The sequence below is a fragment of the Alosa sapidissima genome, chromosome 7 (genome assembly GCF_018492685.1).
Source record: "Alosa sapidissima isolate fAloSap1 chromosome 7, fAloSap1.pri, whole genome shotgun sequence".
NCBI lineage: Eukaryota > Metazoa > Chordata > Actinopteri > Clupeiformes > Clupeidae > Alosa > Alosa sapidissima.
Genome location: NC_055963.1, coordinates 31,712,999 through 31,729,075, shown reverse-complemented (window position 1 = coordinate 31,729,075; position 16,077 = coordinate 31,712,999). Strand labels below are relative to the sequence as shown.

At 43.3% G+C, this 16,077-nt stretch overlaps 2 protein-coding genes across 2 annotated transcripts in view; both read left to right on the top strand.

The window, feature by feature from the left end:
* hnf4a (hepatocyte nuclear factor 4, alpha) overlaps nt 1-9,729 on the top strand; it is a 10,402-nt gene extending 673 nt beyond the window's left edge. The window contains exons 2-10 of the mRNA XM_042099560.1: nt 2,239-2,413; nt 2,880-2,974; nt 3,765-3,871; nt 4,163-4,318; nt 6,637-6,724; nt 6,945-7,097; nt 7,342-7,578; nt 7,877-7,999; nt 8,734-9,729. Of these exons, the coding sequence (XP_041955494.1) occupies nt 2,239-2,413; nt 2,880-2,974; nt 3,765-3,871; nt 4,163-4,318; nt 6,637-6,724; nt 6,945-7,097; nt 7,342-7,578; nt 7,877-7,999; nt 8,734-8,876 (1,277 nt within the window). The 3' untranslated portion in view covers nt 8,877-9,729. The remainder of the gene's footprint in view (nt 1-2,238; nt 2,414-2,879; nt 2,975-3,764; nt 3,872-4,162; nt 4,319-6,636; nt 6,725-6,944; nt 7,098-7,341; nt 7,579-7,876; nt 8,000-8,733) is intronic.
* A 1,472-nt stretch (nt 9,730-11,201) lies between these two features.
* Nucleotides 11,202-15,890, top strand: ttpal (tocopherol (alpha) transfer protein-like). The gene is made up of 5 exons (XM_042099564.1): nt 11,202-11,436; nt 11,786-12,251; nt 12,559-12,752; nt 13,268-13,378; nt 14,281-15,890. The coding sequence occupies exons 2-5, from the start codon at nt 11,801-11,803 to the stop codon at nt 14,563-14,565; spliced, it is 1,041 nt and encodes a 346-aa protein (XP_041955498.1). The 5' UTR covers nt 11,202-11,436; nt 11,786-11,800; the 3' UTR covers nt 14,566-15,890.
* The last annotated feature ends 187 nt before the right edge of the window (nt 15,891-16,077 follow it).

Below are 16,077 nucleotides of genomic sequence, written 5' to 3'. Positions count from 1 at the left end.
TAAGATGCCTGGGTTGGGTTTCCTTGACGTGTTTGACGGTGACATTGAGCTAGGGTAGGGGTCATGGAAATGGTTTGTTTCTTACTCTCCCATGTCTCTGTATGTGTGTGTGTGTGTGTGTGTGTTTGGGGGGGGCGGTCTGTGTGTGACTGGATCCTCTCCTCATCTCAGTGGAGCTTGTGGTTGTTGGGTCCATCTGCAGTGCTGCCTGTGAGGCATCCTTTCCCCCCATGATGAGGCCTAGGAGGCAGCTGACTGGTGGAACAGGGTGGGAGGGTAGAGTGGTGAACTAGGCAGGCGCTCTGAGTAGGTGAAGGCCAGTGAGATTTCAGACTTGTCGTAGCACCACCATATACAAGATTCATTACACATTACGCAGGCTTGCTCTTCGGCTTGCTACACATGGGTCTTCCAGTGAGATCCCAGTTTTACTCCCAGAAATATGAGATCCTTTCATGTCTTGTCACAAGAAAATACTTTTCTTTTCTTTTTCTACGTGAGCTCAATCAGTGAAATTACAAGACAGGACATTTGTTCATGCTTGTGTCAGGGTCATCTTGACACATCATTCATGGTCATCTCAGTTGCTTTCGTTTTTTAATGTAAAATTACTGAATAGAGTAATCAGCAAAACAGTGTTAACGACTCACAGTTGACACGTCCTTCCTCTAGAGTTTCAGTTGATTTACACTAATTAATCATGTTGAAGATTTCATTCAGATTAGTCTTTTAGGTGTTGCACTTCACAGAACATAACATTTTCTTATTGGCTATAACTGGCAATGATTGTTAACACAAAGATTCTCAGAGGTGGATTCAGACTTTTTTTAGTCTTCAGAATTTTTAGTCCATGTTCAACTCTTAAAGTGCAGATGTGGATTTGATATCATTGTATTAGCTCTGGTTTATAATTTAGAGTATTTATCATTTCTTTTCTTTCTTTTTCTAACGGGTCTCCTGTGTAATGGAGGTTGTGATTTGCTCACTAATGTTTGCTCTGAATTGCCCCTGGATTACTGAGCAATCACTGTCTTTGAGGCCAAACGTTAACACTGAGGGCTTGTAAAACCTATTGATCTAGCAGTTGAATCTTGTTACCTCTGAAAACTAACATTTCAAAAGATTGATTCATCTGACCTTTCCTCCACTGCCACTCCTTTGCAAATGACATCACATCTATATAGCTGTCTCTCAAATATCACAACTCCCTTCTTTACTATACAAATAGACTGGGTTTGGATTTTAGTCATAGGGGGTGAATATAATGTCTTTGATTGAAAGAGCACCACATATATTTGCATTTGGCAGACTTTTAACAAAAGGGAATTCAAAGTAAGATGGCAATGTCGATTTTACAACTATGAGATGAATGTCATGTCATTGATATGACAGATAGAAAGCAGTTGGGTTTACAAAGCCAGGTATGTTCAAGTCATGTCTAGGTAATTTACAGCTCAGCTCCTGAGAATCTCTCAGCTCAGAGTAGAACGACAATACAAATCCCAATTAGATCAAACTAGAGCAGTGTTTCTCAAACTTTTTCAGACCAGGGTCCACTTAACCAATAAAAAAAAAAAACATGGACCACCTAGCTAAAAAAAAACAGTAGACATACTTCAACAGCATATTACGCAATAGGCCTACTCACTGAACCACCTTGGTTATTGTCTTTGCACCATGCTTATTGTGTCAGAGGATTCATATGATTTAACATAGGCAGTCTTGCAGAACTGTTTGGATTCACATACAAGTTGGTTCAATATTGCAAACAACTCATCTATATTATATTTTACCACGTCTGCTCGCGGACCACTTGGGTTAGCATGCGGACCACCAGTGGTCCCCGGACCACACTAGAGGAATGTACAGAAACATCTGTGGTTTGTTCAGTACCACTGACAACAGAGGTTAATAAGACACATAGTAGAACGCCTCCACAACACGTTTGATGAGGTATTGTTTTTTTTAGCTATAGGGAATCTCAGTGATTTATTCAAAGACACTAACAGAATCTTTGACTCTGCATGTCATCTTTTCATTGATACTGTTGATTGATACAAGTACATTGCGTTAATGAAAATAGATTGAATTTAATTAAATTGAATTGAATTGAACTGAACCTTACATTGGGGCCATTTCATGAACCTTATGTGAACTGGAACACCAGAGTTTCCCTGGTCCCATCGTTCCTGTGCTCTTGCACCTCAGACAACGGCTGACTGGCATTTGTCATTCCAGACTCCTCCCCTGCCGAGAGTGCCAATATGAACGCTGCTGGCCACCTGGGCGCTGGCTCGCTGTGTGCCATCTGTGGGGACCGGGCGACGGGCAAACACTACGGCGCGTCCAGCTGTGATGGCTGCAAGGGCTTCTTCAGACGCAGCGTCCGCAAGAACCACATGTACTCCTGCAGGTGAGGCCTGTCTCCTGAACCCTATAGACATACACGCATTACTGATGAGACCACACAGGCCTCTGCAAACCTCTAAACTCAGGGCCAACCCTCACACATTCGATGTGTGGGGAGGGATAGGTACAGCCTGCCAATCCTACAGTTGAAATAACAGATGAACTGTGCCTGCCTGTTTCTTTGGAAGAGCCTTCCCATGAGACTAAGTGAGATGAAAGACATTTATACTTGTGCGGGCTTGGGGACTCACAATCAGAGGTGTAAAAGTCCAGTTTCAGAAAGTCAAAGTCTCACCACATATTCGTTCCAACCAGCTGATTCTAATTGGCACAACTCGTAGGTAGAGCCAATAAATGGTAGGACTTTTTACTTTCTGAGGCTGGACTTTTACAATGCACAAGCTCACTAACAGCTCACAGTGCACCTCTTGGAGAGTAAAAGCATCTCTGTTTGCCTGTTCTGCCTCCAGGTTCAGCCGACAGTGCATAGTGGACAAGGACAAGAGGAACCAGTGCCGATACTGTCGATTGAAGAAATGCTTCAGGGCCGGCATGAAGAAGGAAGGTACGTATTCACTGATGCTGGGGAACATGCTGACACATCTGCACTGATAACACACACACACACACACACACACACACACACACACACACACACACTTCAGAGAGGGAGAGAGGCAGAGCATGTCAGAGTGGTGTAACAGACATATGCAGAACTGTACCCGCACATATATGTAACATATCCGCAGGCCCATACACGCAGACACACATACACAGAGGCACACACACACACACATACAAACACACACACACACACACACACACACACACACACACACACACACACACACGTGTATCTACACAAACATGCTCCCAGATTGGCTCATCGGTGCCGCATGTCAAGTGTGTTGCAAGAGCGCGGAGCTCTCGGGGGCCTTCATGTTAATGTTCACCAAAGCTGAGCTGGAGTCTCGCCGTGGATCTGCTGAGCAAACATATCAGAGGCATCATAAGCAGCGCTGATAAACTGCTCAACCTTGAGTTCCAGCTCACCTCAACCCCACAGCGCTCCTCTCCTCCACTGCAACTCACACACTGACGCAAAGCACACCCAGAACGCCATACATGGAATTACTAGTCATTAAAGACCAATACAGCTATTATGTATTCATTTGCACACTCATATTTATATGTTGAGGGGAATACTTCTTCTCCTCAATGTTAAGTTTTGGTTGCCATGCCTTTATTTATTTGTTATGTCGGTGGCCTAACTGTTCAATTCATAATCTAATGAGATCTGGCTCACTTCTGTGGTGAAGCTTTTGTCCCCTAACTCCTATTTGGTGTTCTTGCAGCTGTACAGAACGAAAGAGACAGAATCAGCACGAGAAGGTCCAGTTATGAGGACAACAGCTTACCGTCCATCAATGCTCTCATCCAGGCAGACGTCCTGTCCAGACAGGTACTGCTCTTTCCAGTCAGACAGCGAGCTCTGCCACTCTAGAGATCTTAAGCTATCAAAGATATCACCACACAAGTGGTTGTTGAATACTACTTAGCTGCATTAATTTGATACTCAAAGAACCTACAGTTCCTGCACTATGTCTGTTGAGTAACACAAGTCATTGGTCATTAATCATTAATAATCATTAGTGATGAGTATGCTTTCACTGAAACTTGTGCCCCCTTAGCATTACACTAACAAGGAACATGAAATGGTTATGTTATGTTGAAGGTGTTGACATATTTCCAGATATCGTCACCGGGGCCAATTCTAAATGGCGACATCAGGACAAAGAAGATAGCAGCAATTACAGATGTGTGCGAGTCGATGAAGCAGCAACTACTAGTGCTGGTGGAGTGGGCCAAATACATCCCCTCCTTCTGCGACCTGCCACTGGATGACCAGGTGGGTTTACACATGCACGCACACACACACACACACACACACACAGACACACACACCACACGCACACGCACACGCACACACACAAACACACACACACACACACACACAGTAATTTAGTGAAGGTTGAGGTCCAGCAGTAAAGAGGAGAGGAGAGTTTTGAGAGAGCACATTTCTTGAAAAAAAAAAAATATATATATATATTATTGTATTATCCTTTAAACACTGTTCGTTTGTACCCCCCTTATTTTACTGTTCGCGGTCAAATTTGACCGTACAGTTTTAATTGCTCTTATTTGTAGGAGTGCGTGTATGGAGATGTCTTAAGGGGCTATCACATTGTACACGGTATGCGCTGCGCTCACCGCTAGGTTGCTCTTGGTTGTGGTAACGTCCCAAAGATTTTTGTTGTGCTTGCCGCTGGGCTCAGCGCAAAATACCAATGACTTACAGCGTGCCACGGTATAACCTGATTGAACTTTGACCGCGGTACACGCAAGGGCGGCAAAGTGGCAAAACTTTAACATAAATTAAAAATGTTTATGTGGATGTTGGTATGGTAGTCAGGGCACATACTCAACCATAGCGCTGGCATTTTGTAAAACTTCATGAAGCACACTCATGCACTTCACACAAACAGGTGCCCCTCTTCCATCCTTCCATCCACTGTTAATCACAGACACAGGGTGCCTCACTAATGCATCGCCTTTTCATGGGGGCCCTCATACAGGGGTCAACCTGACCTAAGGGTCCCTCATACAGCTCTTACTTTGAGCACACTTCCATTAGCATCACAGCAAGCCTTTTCACTTCTGGCATTATGTAGCGACAGGAGAAAGCAGTCACCCCACCTGGCCTCAAACCCCAGTACAAAACCTGCACTCTAATTGCATTTTATTTGTAGAGCACTTTATCATGTAGGATAGCGCAAAATACCAATGACTTACATGTACAGCGCGCCACGGTACAACCTGATTGAACTTGACCGCGGCACACGCAGGAGCGGCAAAGCAGCAAAATGCCGCTTGTGCTGCACTTTGCTGAGCGCAGCGGCAGACCAGTTTTTGCGCGCGCAAGCCATTGACTATAATGCATTTCATAGCGCATGTCGCGTGTAATGTGACTGGCCCTTTTCATCTCCTTGATGAAAATTATACTCTTTCGCATTCATTTCCTATGGCGGTCATTTTTGACCGTAAACAAAAAAAGTGTGACCAAGTTGAATAAATCACTCAAAATTCAAAGAAATTAGTCACAATAAATTTCATGTGTTCAAATGCCCTTTGTGAAGGATATCATAAGGTCTTGAGGCAATTTGATGAAAAATGCCATATTTATGGTACAGGGAATGTATAAATCGATCATTTTTGACCAGAACAGTGTTAGAAGGTTATAATACAATAATATATACTGACAGCGTATAGAACATATAGATGACCAGTTCTGGTCAGACATTTCTAGTATAGTCCATGAGTCGATGATCATGTTTCCTGTGTTCAGTGTGAATATGGCTTTATGCCCATGGTGAAGCATAAGCCCATTTTCTGAAATCCATCCTGACAGTGTGTGAATGTGTCCACATGGGCTGTGTGTTTGTTTGAGCTGGTGATGACTAAGTAAGAGAGGTTAATGTGTTGATGCTTGTGGTTCGGAAGTGATGAGCTGTGCAGAGAGGTTTTCACTTAGTGAGAAAAAAACACACACACACACACACACAATCATTAACATTGCCATCTCCTCTGTCTGGTCACTCATTTGTGGATGTTAGGTGAATGGGTCTTCACTTTTAACAGACACACACACACTTGCAGACATTGTAGCATGCAGTATGATATTCTCACAGCAAGCTCACGTTTCTCTTGCATACTGTCTAGCATGCAATATTACACACTCACATACAGAGACTCTTAGGGCAGACACTGTGGGAACAAAAATGCAATGAAAATGTCAGGAGGCCCCTAAAACCTAAACCGAAGTCTGTGTGTATGTGCGGTGGGCGTCGGAGTGCTGGTGGTTTATGCTGAACTTCCCAAACCATCTTAGTTTTAGATTGATATACTCATTCATACATACAGCATACGGATTCAGATGGTCTTGTGCAACAAAGGTGTTCACAAGCCATGAAAATAAGTCACCAGCTAGTGCTAGCATGCCAATCAGTGTAATTACATGAAAACCAATAATTGCTGGTGAAAGTCAATGCACACATCTGCAATGATTTCTCATTTCACACAGGAGCTGTAACTGCAAAATGATTCAATGTGACTGTAGATATCTGTGGTTACTGTGTTAAATGGTGGGTGTTTGTGTGTGTGTTTCAGGTAGCCCTTTTGCGAGCTCACGCTGGGGAACATCTCCTCTTAGGTGTAGCTAAGCGCTCAATACTGTACAAAGACTTGCTCCTATTAGGTAAGGCATGATAAGTCTGTTCTCCTTTGAGAGTACAATGTCCTCTGTCTGTTCTTGTGGAGTGTATTGGATATTAATTTTACAGTGTCCTTGGGCACTTGATAAATGGCTTAACACATACCATTTATCAACATTTCTGACCATCATACTTTATATTGCACAGCCCACTACTTGTTTGACTACATGTACATACTCAGTGGTCTCTCTCTGCTTATAACAGGAAATGATCACATAATCCCACGGAATTGTCCGGAGTTGGAAGTGAGTCGTGTGGCAGTGAGAATTCTGGATGAACTGGTCCTACCTTTCCAGGAACTCCAGATAGATGATAATGAATATGCTTGCCTAAAAGCTATTGTATTCTTCGATCCAGGTATTGACTCACTGCCAATGTCTTAACATGTATAAACTGGTAGCAGTCTATAGTGATAGTTATTTACCCTATTGTTACTCTTTCTCACTTTGAACTCATTATAGTCTGTCTCTGCTCACTGGTCTCCTTTTTCATCAAATGCTAAATAGCTCAGTTTCCAGTGGATTTCATTTGGCAAAATTACCTGCCGGCAAAAGTATTCATCATATACTTATGATGCTGTCTTCTCCCTACCACCCTGCAGATGCCAAGGGGCTGAGTGACCCGGGGAAGATCAAGCGTATGCGCTACCAGGTGCAGGTGAGCCTGGAGGACTACATCAATGACCGGCAGTACGACTCCAGGGGACGCTTTGGCGAGCTGCTGCTGCTGCTGCCCACTCTGCAGAGCATCACCTGGCAGATGATCGAGCAGATCCAGTTTGTCAAGCTCTTCGGCATGGCCAAGATCGACAACCTGCTGCAGGAGATGCTGCTGGGAGGTGAGAACATGACATTTCCCTGAATCTTAATTATCATTATGATTTCTGATCTATGTACCGTCGGGTTTACATTTGATTTGGATTTAAGTAGTGAGTAATCATGAGTCATCATTTTTATTTTTAAACTCAATATTCTGGACAGTTAAATTCTGCACAGGAAGGCTCTTTCAATAATGCAAATGTTTTGAAGAATCTGTTAAATGTTTTTTTGTAGGGATCTTTCCATACAAAGGTACAATTTTGCAAATGCATGCAGTATATTACTCTAGTAATAACAGCGTCCATGTTTTTCCTGCAGGCTCTGCGAATGAGGCTCCCCACGCCCACCACTCTCTTCACCCTCATCTGGTGCAGGAGCACCTCAGCAACAACGTCATTGTCACCACTAACATGGCCACTCCAATCCACAACGGCCAAATCTGTGAGTGAAAAAAAAAATTCTCAAACATCTCCATAGGACTATCAACTTATGACTCTCAGGCATTTTGGAGAATCAGTATCAGCAATGCAACATTTCAATGTTGTGCCAACGTTTCTGGGATACCTTCAATATTTTTAGAGGAAGTGCCAATGCAAATTAAAATAACTCGACAATGTAAGAAAAATTAAACATAATTACAACATATTGTAACGCTTCATAGTAACTTACAGTAACGTTACATGGAGTCTCAATGAAGGCCAGTGAAACCCTTCTTTGACGTTAGAGAAACTCAGTGTAACATTAAAGCAGGAGTAATTAGGAGGGAGAAAAGCTTGCTGTGCAAACGTGCTCTGGCAGTGGCGCTGATTAAGCCTCTCTCCGACCGGTGAGTGTGGGCTGGCGGTCAGGTAGCAGAAGGGACAAACAGCCCGCATGCGGGAATAATCCGGGAATGGACTTCCCAGTGCATAATCAGGCTTACATGGTCAAAGAAAGCTACTGTTATTCTTTCTTAACCTTTCTAATGCCTTCAGAAATTTCATAAGAGGTCTTTATTTCACACTCACCAAAAGGTTCTTTCTTCCCTGTAGTTGTTGTCCCACGTGCAAAAAAAAAAAAGCTGAATGTTTTTCATTTGTCCAGGTAATAATGTGCATGTGTGTGTGTGTGTGTGTGTTTGAGGCCTTTCTCTGCCGTGGTCACAACTGATGTCTCTTCTTGGTTCTCTCATACAGCCACTCCGGAAACTCCAATACCCTCACCCCCAGCAACATCTGGCTCCGAACACTACAAATTGGCTCAGGGTGTCATAGCAACGGTGGCCAAGCCACCCAGCTCGATCCCTCAACCCACCATCACTAAGCAAGAAGCCATTTAGCTTGCACGTTAACACAGACAGAATACATATGGTTTTCCACCTCAGAGAAATTTGTAATGTATTTGTTTCCTTTGCTCCTATTGTCGGGAATAGCTCTAACATGATAATGTTGTGAAATATTCAAGGACATATTTTTTTTTTGTGAATTTTACGGACTTTGAGGGGTTAACAAAACTCTTATACAATCACACACACATAAACATACACACACTCACATTAAATGTAAAATGCCTTAGGAAAAAATGGATTATGTGTAATTATACTAAGTACATGAATGTTACAGTCATCAGGCCATTAGAGGAGCTGGGTACTGTATAGTATTTAAGTGAGTCAAACCTAGAACCTATCTAATTCAGGCCAGTAACATGGAATAAACAATAGTTTCTTGTGAGAATTCATCTTGCCCGAAGCTTTGTGACAGCTTGTGTTGCCTTTCCAATCTAACCGCAGTTTTCATGCATGTTTGTTTGTTTTTGAATGTCAATATAAACACACAATGCATTTTGTATAACAGTCTTCTCCAAGCATCATATTAGCCAAATGTAAATATCATGTACAGTATATTAACTGGATTGGTTCATAGACATTAGAGCACTTTGTGATGAGCAGAGGCTCCCTGTGAGATCTGACAACTGAAGAAGTCCCTTTATTTTCACTTTCAGAAATGTCAGATAAAAGTTGTTTGTTCTGTAGATGTGTAGACATATTCTGTTGGCTATTAGATACTGACAGGTGCAATGTTAACTAATTTTGCAAACTGTAAAACCTCTGGAAAAGTGCCTTTGGAAACCACACTGCTATACCTGACCTTGAAATGTGAAATGAAAATTAAAATGTCAAGGTTTTATTTTTACACAAATGTTTCTGTTTCATCTCTCTCTCTCTCTCTCTCTCTCTCTCTCTCTCTCTCTCTCTCTCTCTCACACACACACACACACACACACACACACACACACACACACACTTTTCCTGCTTCAGTCCCACTCAATAATTGATAGTTTATGGGTTCATTAATAATCTTGATCAAAATCAGCTACAAGCTAATTGACCCTTTCAAATGTTAATGATTAATACACTGGTATTACACGTGATTCGTATAGTTCTTGAATAGCCTACATCTCGGCCCTTTATTCCAAGTGGGATATTGATTTCATCTCTACCCTGGAGGAATGGGGCTAGTGGCGGCCATGCTCCTGGGAGCACCGCCTGTTATCTCTGAGAGCACTTTGTGCAATCCCTATTTGTCTAGTAAATATTGGATGTCCAGGCACTGGAGGCATTCGTAAATGGTTGAACTGAATGAGCAAAACAGAGATGACATCGGTCATGGCTTCAGAGGCCAGCCACACTGAGATGACAGCACTGTCACGTGAGAGATGGAAGAAGGTCAGTGGACATATCTGATACCATGATGAATCATTCAGACCTGATGTAATAACCTGAATCATTAAAACTTGATCAAACGAGTGATTTACTTATTCATCTGATTCTACAGGTTAGGTTTATGTGACTTCGAGAGGTTTCTCTTTGCCCCAGGTCTAGGCAGAGTCATCTTTAAAAACAGGCTAATCTTCCCTCTGGTTGTAAAATGTGAGAGCCTCAAAAACATGATAATAAAGCTGTGGGGACGTGGCAAAGTATGGTCAAGGATATTTTGTGCAAGGGCGTGCAATCTAGCTCACTGATAAAACGCCATAAAACAATTCCTGATAGTCCTGTAATTTTCTAAGGCGCCTGACTTCAAAGTTGTCAAGGGCCTGGGCCTGTGGAGAGGAAAGAGATGTTGTTCCCAGTCATATATTAATGGATTATAGGACCAGCAGGTAAACTGGAATCACCCACTCAATCATCCGGTGAAATCATATCCGTTTTTATTTCACTCTGTTCCAGGCGTCCTATTCTGCACTTGACAGGTTACAAGCTGACATGATGATACCATTGTTATCTGACACCAAAGTAGGTTACACCAAAGTCAGTCACTATTTCATATCATAAACTGAGAGGGTTTCGCTTAGACTACACCTATTGGAATACCAATACCGCCACCTAGTGTCAATTTAGCATTCAGGCTATGACAAAATTATGGCCAAAGTGAAAGCCAAATCTTATCACATCTTAGGAAAGATTATATTCTAGTAAAAGACAATACAGCTTCACGGCAACAGCACGTTATTGTTGTTAAAGTAAAAATAGAGTAGGCCCCCTTTAAAAAATGTGGGATTCCCTGAAGAGGGTCAAAAGAGCTGTTCCCTAGGCCCTTGTGATAAAATGACGCTATTTGTCACGTGACGTGCCCCCGAACAGCCAATGGGCAAAGGCTTTAGCTTTATTCCCGGAAGTCCCTATTGGTGACTGTATCGTTTGTTTTCTCTTCCCAAATTAGGTTTATCGAGAAAATCAAGTCCCTTTCTATAAACATGTATTTAATCGACAGGGTATATAATTTCTGTTCGGTGTCCTGTGTATGAACGATTTGATGTTTATGAAAGAGACAGCGTGCCACTGGTACTGAGAATCTGTTATCGACATCAGCGGTCACTGGACAGATTCTTGCAAGAAGGTGAGAGAGACAGGAGCCAGCCAGCCAGCTAACCACTAAAATAATCTGTCTTCCCAGTTAACCCTAAGAATGCTTTTAAACCAAACAGTACTTTAAATGACCAACGTACAGTATATGACTTTACCATATTGTCGTTAAATGTACTGCGTTGGCAGACACAACACCCCTCTTGTTTGACATAAAGCTAAATTCTGACTGAATGGCCTGCATGGCTGTTGTTTTACTTTGCAGGCTGTTGTTGAGATATGCATTGTTTCTGTTTATTCACTTCTACGGGGATTCTGAGAATGAGGTAAAAATCAGTAGGCTACAGTTTAAGTCTGCCTGATGTATCTTTTTTAAATTTCAGATTCATAGTGAGGTCATGGCTGAAGGCAGTGGTATGGAGGGAACCCCGACCACAGGGGTAGACTTACCACAGCCCACTAATGGAGGGTTCCCCGGTCCACCTCCCCCAATTTACTCGTGCACGTTGAATCCTGCCCTGGAGGCCAAGGCTCGTGAGGAGTTGCAGGAGAAGCCCGAGTGGCGTTTGCGTGACGTACAGGCGCTGCGGGACATGGTGCTGAAGGAACACCCACACCTGCGCACGCGTCTGGACGATGCATTCCTGCTGCGTTTCTTGCGCGCCAGAAAGTTTGATTATGACCGTGCTCTCCAGTTGCTGCTGAACTATCACGCCAGCCGACGGGCCTGGCCCGAGGTTTTCCATGACCTCCGGCCCTCTACGGTTAAGCACGTGTTGGAGCGAGGCGTCCTAACAGTGTTGCCCCAGTCAGACAACCATGGGCGCTACATTCTATGTCTCAGGCCAGGTGAGACTGCACCTATTTTTTGTTTGTATGTTTGCTTATGTTGGTGTTGTTGGTGTGCTTATCTTTTCATGGAGAAGTTTTACACAGACTGTGCTCAACACTCAGTTCCTCTACTCACCTATCAAGTCTTATCACCATGATCTCCTCCTGTCTGATGATTGACTGAACTGTCTGGTGTCTGAAATGTCACCTGCTTGTCAAGTCTCCCACTGATGTTATCCTGCAATATTGAAAGCTAATTTGTTCTTAACAATGCTGATTGTTAAGTTAATAATAGTAATGGGTTTACCCACACACTCTTGTACAGGGAAGTGGAGGCAAAATGATTACCCGTTTGTGGACAACATCCGGGCGATCTACCTGACACTTGAGAAGCTGATCGAGGCAGAGCAGACCCAGGTGAATGGTCTGGTGATCCTCGTGGACTACAGTGGCGTGGGGCTGTCCCAGGCATCCAACCCTGGACCGTTCCTGGCCAAGAAGGTGGTAGGAATCCTGCAGGTGCGCTTGCTGTTCTCATCATATGTCTACATGCTTCATATCAAATGCACATTTCCCCGTCCGGTTTTCATCTTTTGTCCATTTTGTTTACATAATAACTTAGTGCAGTCTTCGCAGGCTAACTAGAATATTATTCATTATATTATATTATATTATATTATTCTGCCCAATATGTTTATTCTATATAATATATTACTAAAAGTTTAATTTTGCATGGCTTAGGATGCGCCAGGCACTGTCTACCATAACATTAAAATTAATGCAACACAGCTTCGGCTGGAAATATACAACCGGATTTCTGAATACTGAAGTGTCATGGCGATGCCCATTGTTGGCTCAGGAATATTGTGGATACATACACATATTGAATGTTAAAGTTAAAGTTGATTGGGACTGACTGCTTTTCATGCGGTGATGCTGCCGCTCCACCATCTCCGCTGTGTCCAAGTGTGAATATCTATCTGCTCTCCTCATTTCCTTGTGCACTTTGTCATCCTTCTTCTCCCTTCTCTCAGGATGGTTTTCCTATCAGAATAAAAGCTGTGAACATCATCAATGAGCCACGCATCTTTAAGGGAATATTTGCCATTATTAAGCCCTTCCTAAAGGAGAAGATGGCTGAGAGGGTAAGCAATCTGTGTGTGACAATGTCCAATGCTACAGATCAGAGAATGACGGGAGTCACATGTTAGGCCCTCACAACATGCATACTCACTTAGGCGGGGATCACATCAGCCAGCGGCAAGCAGCAAACGTAACACAACGCTCAGACCATAATGAGTTCTATCTCGTTCCTAAGCAACACAAACGGTTTGTCAATTGAATACGCTCGCGTTGCGCTTTGAAAGTTGAACCAAGTTCAACGCTCCTCAGTTTGTTCAACGCTAGCGTTACGCCAGCGTTGCCACCGTTCTGCTGCCGAACCATAGACAACAATAGGAAACCTGCCGCTTGCGGCCTGGCTAATGTGACCCCCGCCTTAATGTGGACCCCAGATCTTTGTGTTTATGATTTAGGCTTTTAGGGTGGCCGAATAGCGATAACTAAATTCTGTGTTAGTCTCTGAGGGTTTTAGTTAGCAATAGTATATGTAGGGACAACATTCATAGGAGTAAGATCTATAGCTTCCAAGTATGTTACAGTGCTTTTAGAAATCAGCTTGTGGTAAGCACATGAATATTAACTTAAAGCTTGCTGCTGTTATAGTCTTTTCATGAATTCTTGATGTGAGCGTACAACACAGCATATTAGAGGAGGATATTACAACAAAGCTTTAACTTCTATGTTGGCCCCTACCACATCAGTCAACACAGAGACCCACCATCATTAACATCATAATGTGTGATGTCTACTGCTGTCCATGTATGAATGTGCAGCAGGGATGAGCACACTGTACCAAAACCAACTTCCACCGGCCTTGGTTGGGTGTATTAAACTATTCTATCTATCTTTCTCTCTCTCTCTTTGTCTCTCTCTCTGTCTCTCTCTATTTCTCTTTCTCTCTCTCTCTCTCCCTCCTCCCATGCAGTATGTCCTTCACGGCTCGGACCTGTCCTCCCTACACCGAAGCATCCCGCGTTCGGTGCTACCCGAGCAGTACGGCGGCGTGGCCGGCCAGCTAGACATGGCGGTGTGGACCCAGACGCTGCTGGACGCCGAGGAGAACTTTGTGGTGGAGTTCTGTCAGCCTGAGCCGCTGGAGGATGGCGTGCTGCCGGACTCCATGCTGTTTGACGGCGAGCACAGCGGCAGTGGAGCTCATGGAGAGGACACGTTCAGGAGCCTGCGCTCGCAGCTCTACTACTGTTACTGACCACCGCACTGACTGCTGCGGACCTCCACACTGCTCATCACGTCAGCCATGACAGATGGCTTCGCTGCTCCCATTAGTGATTGCTCTGCCATTACTGCCCGCAGTGACTGACCACACACTTATGGCACTCCTCTGTCCTACTGACTTACATCACTACTGACCGCTGTTATTTGCTTCCATTCCGCTAACCACTGTTCTTGCTCTAATGGTTTCATTACTGCTGGGCCCTCCTGCTCACCCGCTGTTGGAAACCTTGCTACTGAACGATGTGTTGACGAATGCTCTCTGTTCACCCCAGACATTGATTTGAGAGAGAACGACGTTAATTCTTATATGATGGGAATTTTGAAATGTATGTTTTATGTCCTGAGTTATATTTTTGTGTAATTTGCAATTATGTCAATTTACTCTGAGGTGGTCTTGCCAAAGTCTATAGCCATTTCTGAATATGAGTTGTGAGGTGGAAGTTAAAGGGAGACTATTTAATAATGTTGCTTTATCTTGCGTTAGCCACTCATTTTGTTTGACACCCAAAGATGGTTTGCCTTAATCGGAGATGGGGCTAGTGTAGTTGAGCATCCAGTATCTTATGAATGGGAGGACGGGCAGCAGTCTGGATATCTACCAGTCTTCACTTGGGTGGTCTACACTAAAGATTAATTTGTTCCTCTCCATGCTTTTCTTGCATACCCATTCAGTCTTAATACAAATAGCCAAACTGTATGTGAATTGCTCTTAGATGTATAGATGTATGTATACTAGATGTATAGCCAGTGCAGTGAAAGCATCTGCATTGTATGGATGTAAGTGTATGTATCTCACTGTAAACGCCACAGCAGGTTTGCTGTTCTCTAACAACACCTTGTATGTTACCCGCCACATGTGCACACACAAATACCACTCTGTCCAGTCAGCTAAGGTATTGTTATAGAGCTGGAACTGACCTCTACAGACATCACCAAGCACTGGCTGTGAGTCTTCCATCTTGATCATATCACATGCTTCAAACAAACATTGTGGTCATTTAAAACCTGCCATTTTGTTATCTCTTTCCCCTTTTGCCAAAAAGAGAGATAAAAACATGAAAGGGACATTTAATTTAGTATTTGTACAGATCCACCTCTATAGTTAACTTTGATTTTCCATGTTTTCACATTGTTCATGATCCCTGGCAGGATTTTTTTTATTATAATAACCAGGTAGCTTCTGGCCATTGAGATGTGGACAGGCATATATTTCAAATTAGTGTATGTGGGTTGCTTCTCAAAAACATCACCAGAAACAGCCTGGATACCTTAATAAAGCGTTGGCTTTGTGTACTGGAATGTGGCATATAACTGGTTCCGTGTCCTGATGAGTTAAAAGACATTCCCCGCAAATTAGAACGTCTGTGTTACCGCAATAATCTGTATCTCCCCTAGAGGGAGTCATTGTACAGGTTCAGACATTACGTAGTCATTGCTACCCAGGCTCGCTAATTATGGCCTATATCATCCCTCTTATTATTGGCAC